A 14,973-nucleotide genomic window follows, 5' to 3' on the forward strand; every position below is an offset into this window, starting at 1 on the left:
TCTGGCTGCTGTGGAGCTCTGAGGGTGGGTTGGGGGAACCTGCCAGAGGCTGGGACCTGGTGGGGGTAGGGAATACAAGGGCCCTATTGTGCTGGGATTGCTCAGCAGGGGCCCGAGACAGGCTGGAGTCAGCAAAGGGGTGTGTGTGTGTGTGTGTGTGTGTGTGTGGCACTGGGCAGGAGACCCCCATGGTGTGAAGGGGTCAGAGAGCGACTGGCTGGCTGGCTGGTCTAGAGGGAAGTGCCTAGCCGGAGAACTGGGGTAACCTCAGCCCTCAGTAGCCTCCGGGCACCTGCAGCTGTGGGGCATGGGGCGCAGTATCAGCAAAGGGAAGGGGCTCTAGAGCTGGTGCTTTGGAGGGAAGTTTCAGCTTCGTTGCTTCACAGCCTCAGTGTAGACAAGGTAGGGGGACCTCACTGATTTACAGATGAGGAAACTGAGTCCCAGAGAAATTTGGTAACTGGTAGGTGGAGCAGGATCGAATGGGGAGGGACTATGAGCTTGAAAATTTTGTGAGGTGGAGTCTCAGAGTTGTCGTTGGGCAGACTGCCGTGTGGGTGAGGTTCCCAGCTGGAAGCTAGCTTGCTGAACGTAGGGCTCCGCTCTCCCGGACTCCCTCACGGCTAGCCTTAGAAGTCTAGAGACCAGCTGGAGACCCACCTTGCCTCTGCAGTCCCGGGCCAGGAGAACTTCGGTAGGGAAGTGGGGGCATGGCTTCACTTCTATCTGACCATGCCATCTTTACAGGTGAGGAAATAAAAGGCCTGCCCTACCCCAGCCCTGGCCAGCTCTGACGGACAGGCAGGAATGGCCCCCTCTGCCTTGGCCGCCTCAAGCTGCTGTGAGGCTTGGAGGGGGTGGGAGATGTGAAGCTGCTGACAACTGAAAAAAGTAAAAGGCAGAGGGCGTTCTACGTGCTGCCTCCATGTCACAGGGGCCCCTGGAGAGACGTTTGCAGGATATAGAAGGTCCCCAGTGAGGCTCTTGGCCTGCTGTAGAAGGAACCTGTTCTAGCGCCAGACCTAAGCCCTTCAGCCTGGCTCCGTGCTCAGAAGGGCATGCCGCTGCAAAACATGCAAAGGAGGGTCTTTCCTTACAAATTAATCTCAGGAGCCATTGGTTTTTACATCTAGACTCAGAACCTGTTCACCACGTGAACACCCCTGCTCCTCGTCCCACAGTAACCAGACACAAGTGGGTGCAGAACGAGCTAGCAGGAGAGCCCCTAGTGCGGACTGCGTTCAGGTCCCAGCTGTGAACGTGCCGCGTGGCTAGGCGGGTGCTCGCACGCTGCACTGCATCTGGCAGTTCTGTAAGCCTCGTGCCACTACTCGCAACACCCTGAGAGCCTTCTCTTCAGAATATGCTGGGCTAGGTGCTGTGGGAGGGGAAAAGTACATCAGACTCGGCTCCTGCTTTAAGGAAGGTTATAATTAAGCTAAATGTAATAAATGAAAGCTGGGAGCTGGTAACTTCTGTAAGAGCAAGCCGGGGTCCCTGAGGAGTGGGGGAAACGAAGCAGAGATGGGCTTTGGAAGCTGGCAGAATTGAAGAGAATGAGCAGGGGTGGGGGTTTGCCGCACAGGGTCCTTCACACTTCCTGTGCTTTTCCCATAGTGCATGTTTGCCCCTCTGACACCTCTCCGCGCAGGCCCACACTCTCACACCTCCAGGCCTTTGAAGATGCTATTCACCTGCCTTGGCCAGCTGACTGTCTTTAAAAACTCAGCTCAGGTATCCCCTGCCGCCTGCCTGTTGCTGGATTGTCACATCACTTTGTACACGTCTCCCTTGCCTCCTGCCTTGTCACATGTGTGTGCTTACTTGGCACTGTGAGAACCGGCCCCTCGGTAAGCCTAGGGCCTGTTGAAAGAAAAGTAGTTTGGTCTGTTGAAGCATGGAGCCCAGGAGGGGGAAGGGGTAGGGCCGCACTGGTGGTGGTGAGGACCTCAGATGTGAGCCGAGGAGGAAGTTGGGATTGAGCAGCAGATCAGAGCTGAGCAGGGCCAGCCGGGGAGCCTGCGTAGCTGGTTCCAGGTCTTCAACAGCAATATTTAAAAAAAATAATTTTAAGGGGCTCCTGGGTGGCTCAGTTGGTTAAGTGTCCGACTCTTGATGTTGCCTCAAGTCATGATCTCAGAGTCCTGAGATCAAGCCCCTTGTTGGGCTTCATGCTTAAGATTCTCTCTGCTTCTGCCCCCATCCCAGCTCCCATGCATTCTCTCTCTCTCTCAAAAAATATATACTAAAAAATTTTAAGTAATCTCTCCACCTAACATGAGGCTCAGACTCATGACCCCAAGGTCCAGAGTTGCATGCTACTGACTTAGCCATCCAGGCACCCCAAATATTTTTTTTTAATTTGTTTGATGGCAGCCCACAGTGAGAAACACTTAACATCTCAACCCAATACATATGTCACAGAATAGAATTTAGCTCATGTGCAACATACTCTGATATGTTCTGTTTAATATCATTTTTTAAATGTTGGGCATTACCCACCCTTATTGCTGTGTCACTCGGGGCTCTGGAAGTTTGCACTACCCTCCTGGAGCCGGGGTGGGAGGGCGGGCCAGCTGGATGCAGCCGCCTGGCTTCTGTTCTGGTCAGGGGCTGGATTCCACCAGGCCCTCAGGTGGAAGGGATGGGTTCTGCGTCTGCAGAGCCACCTCCCACCTGTTCTGCCTCCAGGCCAGAATCAGCGAAAACTGCAGAAGGCTGTTGGCCAGGACTGGGCCCCGTCTTGCTTTTGGAGGGTCGAATACTGAGAAAACCTCTGCCTGTCCTTCCTGAGTTGGGGAGAGGGAGTCAGGGACCAGGGAACAGCATTAGATGACGTTTTGAAGAGGGAGATGCGGAAGCCAGAGCCCTGGACCATGGTAGGCCTCACTGGCTCAGCCCCACCGTCAGTGCAAGGATAGGCTCAGAGGAACTGCAGCCTCAGGTTGGGAGAGGTCCCTGAGAGCAGACAGGAAGATGTGGTATCCTTCTCCCCCCAGCCCTGGCACCAGCCAGTTAAGGCAGCCGAGGGTTCTGGGAACTACATCCCGTCCAACTGCAACTGGTTCTTTAGTGCCGGCCCTACTGCCTTGTGGTACCTCAGCCCAACCTTGGCTCCTCTCTGGACCCCCTTGGCCAGCTTGCTCCTGACCTGCTAAAGCCTCCCAAGTCGCAACCGGAGCCAGTGAGGATCCTGGAGATACTGGATTTGTGGCCCGTGCTGCAGCCCGCAGCCTGGACTTGGCTCAGTCCCAAGCCCGCCTGCTCTGAGCTTACGACAAGGCCCCGGTGACGGCTGTGGGCCATCTGTGGCAACTCCTCCACCCGGCAGTCTGCAGCTCCTGGCGAGGGAGTCTGCACAGCGTGCTTTCCCTGGAGGGGTCATGAGGTGATTGTCTCCGACCCCTCAAGAAAGAAAAGGCTGGGACCTGGAGTCCCTTTACAGCAACGGTCTTGGCCAACAGGTGTTGGTCTGAAAGCAAGTGGATTCAAACTCAGTGGCCCTCCGGGGAGCAGGGCGCCCCTTCTCGGTGATCTCCAAAAAAGGAGCCAAACCTTGAACCTTGGGTCTGTCTGAATCCCAAGCCTGCCTTTTTCCTTCTCTCTTCAGCCCATCCCTTCTGAGATATTCTGTGCTGCAGACACGCAGGTAGCCACATGGACTCAAAGGGTGGATTGCCTGAGTGGAGACCCAAGAGTTTGAGCTGTGGGAGGAGCCCAGGGAGAGGGGAGAGATGGTGGGAACAGCGGAGGTCAGCCCCTGGCTTGGAAAGGTTCCGGGTGAGGAAAATCTCAGATGCCCCTTTGGGTTCGCAGCCCCTTCTCTGGGTCAGGACTGACCACATCTTTCTATCCTCCTATCTTCCGTTGCCATCCATTGCGTTCTTCTTGTGCTGTGTTCTCCTTTCCTAAGTTTTTGTTGTAGGCCTGGCCTGCTGGGACTGTCCACAGGCTCTACCCACCCTGGGCACCCCCTGGCTGGAGAGGCTGCTGAGCTCCAGAACTAGGGAAGAAGAGACTAAAGCGAGAGGAGCCCGAAGCACAGTGAGTAATGACACCAAAACTTGCACATCCCGGGGCCCCAGGCCTCCGCGCAGGGACACGTGGAGAGAAACGACCATGGGCATTCCAGTGAAGCTGCAGCCCCCGGGCCTAGACTCCTCCCATCGCTCCATGCTTCGCTACTTACGGGCATGCATTTATGAGCCGGCCCGAGTAAACCCTGAGCTGCTTCTACCTGGATTGGTTCTGCTCCCAAATACCAATTCTGTATATCATTTAATATGAGATGAAAAGACAGGGAGGGAGGTTGTATTGTTCTCTCTAGCAAAGGAAAGCACCCAGTGTTGCAGTCCTGATCAGACTGATGAGTGCAGCTCTCATGGACAGTGGGATGCTGGGCAAGTGGAGGGGCAGACAGGCTGGGGGATAAGGAGGAAGGGGGAGACCCTGATGTTCAAGTGGCAAAGGAAGATAGGAAGCGGGGGAGGGGATGAACATTCCCTGGGCATCTTTATCCAGGGGCTATGCCATCCCTTTATAAGTACATTTAATTCTCAGAACGAGGTCAGAATTGTTGCCGTAAACTGGTTGTTAGGAGCTCAGCAAACCCACAGTGCCTCTTGCTGGCTAACAGTGTCTGAAGGAAAGCCATTTCTCAGTATCGACTCCACCACAGCAGCTACTAGCCTGGCAGAAACCTCCTGGACCAGGTCACAGACTTCCCCAAGTGCCCTGCATCTCGCCCGAAGCCTGGTGCATAGTAGTAAATGGCTGTTCAGCTGAGCTTTGACAGAAATGGGGAGGAAGCTGTAGGCGCAGAGGACACTGGCCCTTCTGTGGAAGCAGATGAGGGCCTGGGTGCTAGTGAAGGGTCCCAGCCCTCTCAGGACACCCGCCACTCCCGCAGACCTGGACCCTGTCCCGTTGACAGCTGATAGTGTGCAGGATCTTTAAGCAGTGGGGGATGACTGGATTCTCCAGGGAGAGTGGCCCAGACGTGGCCCAGCTCTCTGCCCTGCTAGCTCAAGATCTAAGACAGATGGTGGCTGCAGATGGGGGCCCAGACAGCAGAACACAGCGTGTAACCCTGACACGCTGGAGCAGGAAGTCTCATGCTCGGCAGAGACTAGAATATAGGGCCTCAGAGACTTGGACAGACATCTGTCCCTGCAAGCGCAATGCACTTGTGCTCCACAGCCTGAGTGGCCATCTTCTCTGCCTGGAATATGGCAAAAATTGGGTTGATTCTCCCCACTAAATAAAACTCTTGGAGGGCTGTGTTGGCTCATCTTTGCTTCCCCAGCAGCTAGCCCAGGGCTAGCCGTCGGTGGTTGTTGAACGGGTGAACGAAGAAATGAGAGAGCACTTCCTGTGTGCTGTGCAGAGCGCACAGCAGTGGACTCTGGACCCATGTGATTCACTGGTGACATCAGGGAGTTGGCTTCTGCCCTGCTGGTGGGAGGGAATGGTGGGGAGGGGAGATCCGATCCTGCTGCAAACCTGGGGGGCTCCTTGGGTGCCTTGCCTGAGTTCCCTTTCAGAGGGAAGGGGGCCCCTTGGTGAGGACTGTGGCCAGCACAACCAGAGATAAGTGAGCAGGGGGAGCCTATAAGATGACTTCGAGAAGAAGCATCCTATGATTCGGGCTCTCAGGAGGGCAAAAGAGCACTTAGTGAAGCTGGCCAGTCCTCAAACCCCTCGTAGAAAACAGGACTGTGAGAAAGGAGAGGCCAAGAGGATGATCTGGGAGCCCGCCCCAGCATGGCCAGTCACCTGCAGAGCACTGGGATCTGGGGACATGCCACACCAAGATGTCCCAAAGGGCAATGAGGCCACAGTCACCAGAAGAGACTTGGCTCTGTCAGACTTGCCCAAGCCAGCTGTGCAGTGCCAGGGGCTTCCTTGGCCTGGCTGCTGACCATTTTTTAGGGCCAAATCATGGATAGTAGGAATCTTTTCCAGGAGGCTGTAGGAGATTTCAGTGGGTGCTCACTGCGGGGCCCTGCAGCCTCTGGCCTGACATTTGCCAAGAATCTCAGCCCAATAAAGATAGAGCTAAAGGAGCATCTCTGGCCCCCACACCCTTATTGCAGAGATGGGGAAAAGATTTATCCAAGGCAAAAGTAGTTAAAAAGGAAGGGGAAAAAATTGAGTGTTATTTCCAAAAATAGCACCGAGCTGGATAGCACAGGAAACAATAAAAGTTATATTACTGTTTCATAGTGTTTTTATTTGATTGCTGGTGGTGGGAGAACGTGAATCTCCTTTGTATTTAGGGTCTCTAAATGTCTCAGTTGGGCTTTGAGCCCAGAGATCTCAAGGACTTTATTCTAGAGCCGCTCAGGCAATCAGAGGTAGAGCTGGGGCTAGATTCCAACGTCCTGACTCGCAACCCAGTGCTCTGCACTGCGGTGACCTGTTGCATAATAACGGAATAACTGTGGATTGTCTTCCCTTTTATGAAATTTCCATTTGGTCCTTTGCGACCGGCCAGCAGTATGGTTGGTTGCTAGTGAGAGTGAGGATGTCCGTCTGCTGGGACGTTCAGTGCACAGATTTTTCCCTTGGATTCTGGATACAGCCCCAACTAGCAAAAGCACTGCACCCCTCTTGAACCAGGGACGCTGACCCCGGGGTCACGAAATGCTACAACAAGACGTGCAAGTGTTTGCGCTTGGCACATGGCAGGGGCCCTGCCTCCCCCTCCCCCAATCTTTGCCCCGGTGGCGGAGCCCTGGGCTCCGCCCCTCTCCCCCCAGACCGGGGGAGGGGTGCCCTAGGCGTGGAGGTAGCGGATTCTCTCCCGCTGCAGACCGCCGCAGAAAGGCGGGATAGAGGGGGCGCCCGCGGCCGGGGTCTGGCTGCCAGGGTCGGCCGCGCGCCCCCGCCCCACCCGGCCTCGCAGCCCAGGTCCCGCCACGCCGTGAAGTTTGCGGAAACTTTTGCAGTTGCTTCCCCGCCCGCGCCAGCCGGGGAGTTGTGACGCAGCGTCTGGGGCTCCAAGCCCGGACTGAGAAGAGAGGGAAGGCGCGGCGGGGAGAGGGAGGGCGACGGAGAGCGAGAGAAAGAGTGCACGCCGGGGTCCTCGTCGACCCCGCAGATCCTCCTCTCCGCCTCCCCTTTCTTTCCCCCTTGGCGCTCTCTCCCTCCGGCCCCTCGCGCGCCCGCGCCTCCTCCCCCTTCCCCTCCCACGCTGCCCGCTTCCCTTCCCCTCTGCCCCTCAAACCCTCCTCCCGGGTTCTGCGCTCCTCCCTCCGCCCTCCCTCCGCCCGGCCAGCCTCCTTCCCTCCTCCTCCTCTTCTCTCGGGGAGGCATCACTTCGTCCCGACCGGAGGAAGACGCGAGCCCCTCGCGGGCGGTCATTACAGCCCGGCGCCCGCGCTGCCACCGCGCGCCGTGCCCGTGCGCCCTCGGTCCCCACGTCCCCTCAGAGCCGCGCCGCGGGCATGGGACCCCGCCGGCCGGCCCCCGCGCCCTGGCCTCGTCCTGCTGCGCTGCGTCTTGCTCCTCGGGGCTCTGCACCTCGGCCGCCCCGGCGCCCCCGGGGACGCCGCCGCCCTCCCGGGTAAGGCGCTGCCAACTTGGCCAACTTCGGGGGCCGGGCGGGGGGGGGGGCGCCGAGGAGCGGGCCGCTCTCGACTTTTCCCTCCTTTTTCTTTTTCCAGAAGCGCGTGTGCGTGTTCTTGTGTGTGTGTGCGTGCGTGTGTGTATGTGTGTGTGTGTGACTGGGTTTTTAAAAATCGTCTCCGCTTTTCTGGAAGCGGGGTGGGGGGAAGAGGGGAGGAGGAGCGCGCCTGGAGGTGGGGGAGGACCTGAGTGGAACCAGATGTGGCAGGCGGCGGGGGAGGGGAGCCCGGGGGTCTTGAGCCGCGTCGGTTGAAGAGGGCGGGCTCCGGGAGGACCCCCGCGCCCGCCCCCACCCGCGGACCACCCGGCGCCGGCGCTGCGCTGGGCCGGGAGACCTGCGTCGGGGGAAACCGGAGGCTCGGTGCGTCCGGGATCTCCCTCCAGGCCAGCCTCCTTGCTTTGCCCCTGGACCCCTGCGTTATTACTGTTTTCGAATTATTCGTCGGGGCTTGTTGCCCTTCCTGGCATCTCGGGGCTGTTTATATTTTCCACAGTCGGCCTTCAAGGACAGCTTGTGGCATGTGGCAGCCGCGCTGTTTGAAGGGAGCTCTGTGGGGCAATTTCGTGCCCCCAGGATGCAGCGACAACCTGGGCGGTGTGTGTGTGTGTGTGTGTGTGTGTGTGTGTGGTGATGGCGTGTGGGTGGCTCTGACCAAACTGGCACCCCTCCAGAGTAGGCAGAACTTGCGCCCCAAAAGAGCTGCTAAAGATGCAAAAATCCAACCAACGAAACAAAAAAACTGAAGTTGTGCCTTCTCTTTCAGCTGCTCTTTCAGAGGGTGACAGTGACGTGTGGGGACAGACAGACCCCTCAGCAAGAAGCTGAGAGCAAGGGGGAAAGATCCACTTCCGGAGGGGGGGGTTGCAGGACTCAAAGCTGGAAGCGCCAGGGAGTGTCGTTATTACAGCCCCAGCGCTGGGCCCAGCTTCGTCTTGCTGGATGTTTAATTTGGGGACGGGGGTGAGTGAAAGGGGACAGTCAGTGCAGTGTTTGCAGTTTTGTGCAAAACCCCAACAGCCCCCTGGAGGGTCCGGGCTCTAGCCATGGCCGATGCTTGCTCAGTTGGCCCTCCGGGCGTGTCGTAGAGGACCAAGACACGTATTTGCCCGATTGTGCGGATGGGAGTGGTGGGGTCTGGAGGGACCCATATTCTCACGTAGACCCCCTCCTCCGCTGAATTCCAGACCCACCTGGAGTTGAATGTTAGATGCAAACCAGGCAGTATCGTCCTACCCACTGCAGGTCAAGGCACACCGGCGGTCTCCCTACCAGGGGCGGTCCCCCTGCCTCTGGCCCTCCTGCCTATGTCTCCTCTGTGAAGGCACTGGGAAGACAGGCAGGGCGGGAGGGCCGGAGGAGGATGGCCATTCCAAGAGCCCCGGAGCACATTTTAAAGCCAGGCCCTGGGAGAGTCATGGCTAGAGTGCTGACTCGGCCCTTTCCCCCATGGAGCTTTTGACAGAGGGAGCTGGAAATGCCTGGTGAGAGGCCCCATCTGGGAGGAGGCCTGGAGTGCCCCATCTACCGTCTGGTCTCCCCCTCTCCTGGCCCCCCCCTCGGGCTGTGTCTCAGGACTTGTAGCCCCCACAGCCTCGGAGGAGCCCCCTCCCAGTGGTATTGCATTGATCACCCCCATAAGCGTAGGTATGGGCAGGGAGGAAGCTAGGGGTGCGGCTGCTGAGTAACATGAGTGAGAAGCTGCTGCCAGTGGGGTCCCCGCACATCATTGTTCCCTCTGCCCCGAGTGCTACTCCTTGAGGCTGAATTCCTTCCTCAAGCTCCTGCACCTGATGAATTTGGTAGTAACAGTTTACTGGATCTGAACAGTTCAGGAAATGCTTGTGGGAGAGGGATTGGGCTTGCAGGCCAGTGCTGCTTGGGCAGAACTTACCCCGGGGTTCAGGGTGTCTGCGGGTGGCTCTCTGACCACCAGCAGGGGAGCCCCATGGGATGAGAGTAGGGGGCACGGCGACACCCCCACGTTGGGGGCGGCGAGGCAGCAGGTTGGTCCCCCTTGTTGGTGTGTGACGGCAGCATCCATCTCTTCTCCACGTCCAAAGGGTGCCCCACAAAGAGTGGCTGGAAGACCTTTTTGTTAAGTGCAGCGTTGGGGTGTTTTTGTGGCATTCACTGTGCAAGGCTGAACCAAGTACTTGGGGAGGGTGGAAGGTACAGAAGAGTGTAAGACACATCCTTAGAGAAAAGAAACTTGTGTTGGAGGCAGGAGAAACTGTGTGTTGCGGGCGGGGTGGGGGGGCAAAGGGTCACCAGGGCTCTGTGGAGGGAGGCTGGGTGGACCAGGCTTTGCAGAGGCAGGGAGGGGAGCAGAGAGGGAGACCGGGAAGGTGTGCTAGGCTGTCTGGGAATGATGTGGAAGCTTGCTGGGCTCGTGGGGAGGGTTCCTGAGTGGGATGGAGGAGAAGCTCAAGTGAAAAGGGAAGCTGGCCAAGTGTCTGGGAGGCCAAAATGGGGAAGCCACTTGCTGACTGGTGGTGGGAACCCTGGGGAACCTCTGGGGTTACTGAACAGGGGACAGAGGTGCAGATTGGAAAGAGGATCAGGTATCCAGGTTGAGGAGCAAAAAGACCTTGGGAAATCTTCCTGTGGGGACGGGCCCTGCTGTCTAGAGGGCAGGGAGGGAGGCGTTCCTTTTGACAGGCAGCAGGTACTTGAGGCCACTGTCAGCCAGACAGACAGATGGCCTGCACTTCTGGCCCAGCCCCTGGTGATTCACGGAGTTCAGAGCCTTCTTATCCCCCCATCCCCCAAACCCAGTCTTCCTTGCTCTCTCTTGTCTTCTGTGGGCTGCCAGGGCTGCCAAGGCCGGGGTGGTGGCTGAGCTGTGGTTGGTGCTGAGAGCCGCCCCCCCCGCCCCCCGTTCACCTGGACAAGGTGGGGTACAGGCAGGGGAAGAGGAAGCCCAGGTCTTTGTCCCCTTCCGTTCACATGAGGGACATCTTGCCTTTCTGATGTTTGCGTGGTGCAGTGATCTGGGCCGATGAGATGATTTCAGAAATACCACAAAAGTCTCAGGAGAGGATTCACGTGGATTCACCACTAATTTAAGCCCTCTTGCCCCCTGCGGAGGGATGACGTGGTAACAGCAGTGGCCATTATCCCTGTGCGGGGAGCCGCGCCAGGTGCTCTCCGGGCAACGGTGCTTGTATCTCACAACCTGGGAGCCCCTTCCCACCCATTTCACACACTGGCAGTCAGAAGATGCGAGACGTCAAGTCACTTGCTCAAGACCACACTGCCAACACCACCAGAAGGTGGTAAAAGCAAGATTTGAACTCTGGGGTGGCTCCAGAGCCCAAACCCTTCCGTACCAGACCCCGCTGCGTCTCTGTGAGTTAAACACTGCCAGGGTATGTGTTAGGAAGGGCTGGAAAATTCTGCTTGATGGGTCTCTCTCCAATAGCTCTAAGCCCTCTAGAACATCCTCTCTGTGTGTGCTCCTCAAAGGAACCCTAGGAAACGGGTAGAGTGGGCAACCCTCTGTTAACACCGTGGCTGTCAGGGTGTTGTCTCTCCCCCCAGTCCCTCTGGGCCCAAGACACAGGGACCAAGCCCCGCTCAGTGTCCTGAGGGCATCTGAGGTCCCCCCTCTGAGGAGGCATCCAGAAGCGGCTGACTGAGGGGCCTGGTGGAGGAGGAGCCAGCCCCAGCTCCGCCCCCCGGCTTTCCAAAGGGCAGGGATTCCTGGGTTCATTCATTTGGTTTGATGAGCCTGCGCCACACTGACAGCGGGGATGACGGTGGTCTTTCTTCTGAGCCCACCGCCGCCTACACCTCCAGTGGGGGGTCCCTGGACTCAGAGGGCCTGGGCATTGCTGACAGGAAGTGTCCCTTCCTGTTTGGTCCTTCGTGAGATGGGAGGGGCCGTTTCCCATGACTGGATCCTATAAATCTGGGTGGGGTGGGCCATGGCCGTGGTGACGCAGCTCTTGGATCTCACCCTGGGCACTGCAGATCCCCGTTCCTCCTCAGCTAGGGGTGGTGTCCGTAAACAGCCAGGCTGGATGAAGGCTGCATCGTGGCATCTCTGACCCTGGGGACCTGCCAGCATCAGCCAGCTCCAGTCACTTAGAGGACAGATTGCGTTGGCCCCCAAATGTCACATGTAACCTGATGGAGAACTCCGGGGGTTCATTCCTTTCCTGCCCTTTCCCGTCCTCTCCTGGCCCCTTGACTGTGCAGAGACCCCTCCCATCCTGCTTGGCAGGACCCATGCTGTCTGCTTCACCTCAGCCCTGCCCTACCCCCCTTCATTCCTCTGCTTGTGTTGCTAGATGATGGCTTTGGAACCTCAGCTTCTTCCCACTTCCCCCGGCCCCCACATCTTTCCCCCGGGGTCCTCCTTTAACACGCTGTGCTCTGCCCCATCTCCTCTGAACCTTTTCTGCCCCCACCCCACTACCAGGCCTTTGCACACAACTTCCTCTGCCGGGGATGCCCTTCCCTTTTTCCTCCGTGGTGGTGGCCATTGCTGCCCCTCCTTCCGAGACTCAGGATCCTGAGAAGGACACAGAGGAGTCTCGGTCACTGCCTGAGGCTCACCTGGGCTAAGGGGAGACAAAGACCCAGACTCGGCCCTCAGGGATAACCCCCCCCCCGCATGGAGGAGGGGCCTTCTCTTTCTCTCTCTCTCTGGGATCACCTCTAGGAGGACAGTGACAAGCTTTTGTCCTTAGCTTGGACAAGCACCTTCCTATAGGCAACAACAAGAAGCCAGTTTCCCTTTCCAAACACTGAGGAAGCGGATGTGGTGCTCCCCAGTGTAGACTGAGGCAGGAGTGCGGTGTGGCCAGGAATGTTCCCGCCCCCCCCCTCCTCCAGAAATGTAAATCAGGGCTGAGGTAATGCCACTCACCAGCTGTGTGACCTCGGGCAGAGACTCAAGTTTCTTCATTTGTAAAATGGGAAAAATAAAACAATACCCCCTCCTTAGGGGTATTGTAAGAATTACACAAAAATGAGGGGGCGCCTGGGTGGCACAGCGGTTAAGCGTCTGCCTTCGGCTCAGGGCGATCCTGGCGTTATGGGATCTAGCCCCACGTCAGGCTCCTCGGCTATGAGCCTGCTTCTTCCTCTCTCACTCCCCCTGCTTGTGTTCCCTCTCTCTCTGGCTGTCTCTCTCTCTGTCGAATAAATAAATAAAATCTTTTAAAAAAAAACCAAGAAACAAAAAAAAATGAGATAATATGAGAATGAGATGCGTGCCTGGTACAGAGTCATTTCTTAGCAAGTAATATTAAATTGTTGCTATTTTTATTATTAGGAAGAGAGAACGTGAATATCACGACTTAAATGTGAAAAAACACAGTCCTCAACATACAAAATCCTAATAACTACAGCAGTTTTCTTTTTTTAATCGAAGCAGGTCTAACCCCATTACATCTTGGTGACACTTTGCTAACTACTCTAAGTGCCTAAAAGTAACCATACTTCTTCCTTTTTCTGAACATTAATTTAAATCCTAAAGAAAAAAAAAACATATCTTTCACTGTTCTTGCTCCTAAAACCCCCAACTCCCCACCCTCCCTCTTCACTTCCCTTCATCATGAAGCTTCTCTCGCTGTGACCTTCACACGGGAACTGAGGACTTTCCTTGCCTCTGGACTGTCAGTGTGGAAGCCCAGACGGTTCCAGGAAAACCTTCCAGGCAACCTGGAGCTGCTCCCTGACCACTGGTCACTGTGGGGTGCTGTCTCCCCCTGGAGAGACTCCCTAATTACTCATTTCAGTGACCCTCCTCAGGCCTCACCTTGGAGCATGGCAGGTGCTGTTGATAACCTCAGTGTGAAGAATGCTTGCTCAGCGGAAAACAGATCATACAGAAGTAAAGCGTAAACAGTTTGAGGTCCTCCCTTCCCCTCAGCCCACGGCTTGTAGTAACCCCTGTCAGTCATTCACGACGTCATCTGGTTTTTATAATACACGCACACACACACACACACATACAAATACTCCTTTTACACAGAGGGGGCCAATTTTATACTGTATAATGTGATAAAATAATTTTTATTTTAATTTTTTAAATGATTTTATGTATTTGAGAGACAGAACACGAGGTGGGGTAGGAGCAGAGGGAGAGGGAGAAGCAGGCTCCCCCCTGAGCAGGCAGCCCGATGGGGACTCCATCCCAGGACCCCAGGATGACCCCGGCAGACGCTTAACTGACTGAGCCACCCAGGAGCCCCCAAATAATTTTTATTTTATAACATTCTTGCAGATCTTTCCATGACAGGCTACAGAGCTGTCGCACGTACAGCTGGAAGGCTGTACAAACAACTGCTTTCCTAAGGACGGACACTTCTTGAAAAGTCTCTCTTCCTCTGGCCTTTGTCAGTTTGTGTGTGTCGTCTCTGCCTTCTGTCTTCCCCTCCATCCTCGGTCCAGAGCTGGCATTGCCGCCACCTTGGCTCCTAAAAGGCAGCTTTCATCCTCACCAGAACAAAGTCTGAACTTCCAGAATTGGGCATTTGAGGCCTTCCAAGTTCGGGTTCTCTGTGCCAGGAGCGCCTGGTCCCACAGGTCCGAGTCCCAGCTCAGACCTGAGCCCTTCCAGTTGCCCTCAGCTGGAAGAAGCCTTTCTTTCCAGAGCTCCTCTCCTCACACCTGCGTGGTGGAGCCACTTCCTCTCTCCCTAGACCCCAGGACAGACATTTACAGCCCTGTGCTGGCCCAGCACAGTGCCTTGGACACAGTGGCATTTAGTAAGTACTTACTGAAACAAAAAGAGAGGAAAGAAAGAAAGGGCAGGCAAGTGTTCCAAAGAGCCCCCTCCCCCCATATTTATTACAGTATAATTGACATATAACATTGTGTTAGTTCAGGGTAACAGCATAATGATTTGAGATATGCATACATTGTGAAATGATTGCCCCAGTACGTCGGTTCACATCCCCCCCTCACGTGGCTACAGAATTTTTTTTTCTTATGATGTGAATTATTTTTGTAGTAGAAAGGCAATAAGGAGAGTTATCCTTCCAGGGTTTTAGATGATGTCACGGTCATGAAAAACATATGCCACTGAATTAAAATACACAGGAAAACAGTCCAGTGGACTGGAATAAATTCCAGAAGTAGATTTAAACTCATTGTAAGAACTTAATGGGAGACATAACCAGAAGCAACACACTAATAGGGAAAAGAATCTTTACGTTGAAATGTCATTGGACAACTGGATTACAATGAAAAACTTAATTTCAGTCCGTAGCTGATCACACTGGAGGAACTTCAGATGGCAAGTTGTCACGTGGAAAGGGCAAAGATCACGAGAAATTAGTGAAATTAACTTTCTTTAAATACGCAATTAAACTAGCAAAACCAGAACACCT

At 55.7% G+C, this 14,973-nt stretch overlaps 1 protein-coding gene across 1 annotated transcript in view; it reads left to right on the plus strand.

Moving 5' to 3' along the window:
- Nucleotides 1–7,191: 7,191 nt before the first annotated feature.
- Nucleotides 7,192–14,973, plus strand: part of MRC2 (mannose receptor C type 2) — a 59,080-nt gene continuing 51,298 nt past the window's right edge. Inside the window, 2 exon segments of the mRNA XM_034640213.1 lie at nt 7,192–7,486; nt 7,488–7,567. Of these exon segments, the coding sequence (XP_034496104.1) occupies nt 7,449–7,486; nt 7,488–7,567 (118 nt within the window). The 5' untranslated portion in view covers nt 7,192–7,448.

This window comes from Ailuropoda melanoleuca, chromosome 13 (genome assembly GCF_002007445.2).
Source record: "Ailuropoda melanoleuca isolate Jingjing chromosome 13, ASM200744v2, whole genome shotgun sequence".
NCBI classification, from domain to species: Eukaryota; Metazoa; Chordata; class Mammalia; order Carnivora; family Ursidae; genus Ailuropoda; species Ailuropoda melanoleuca.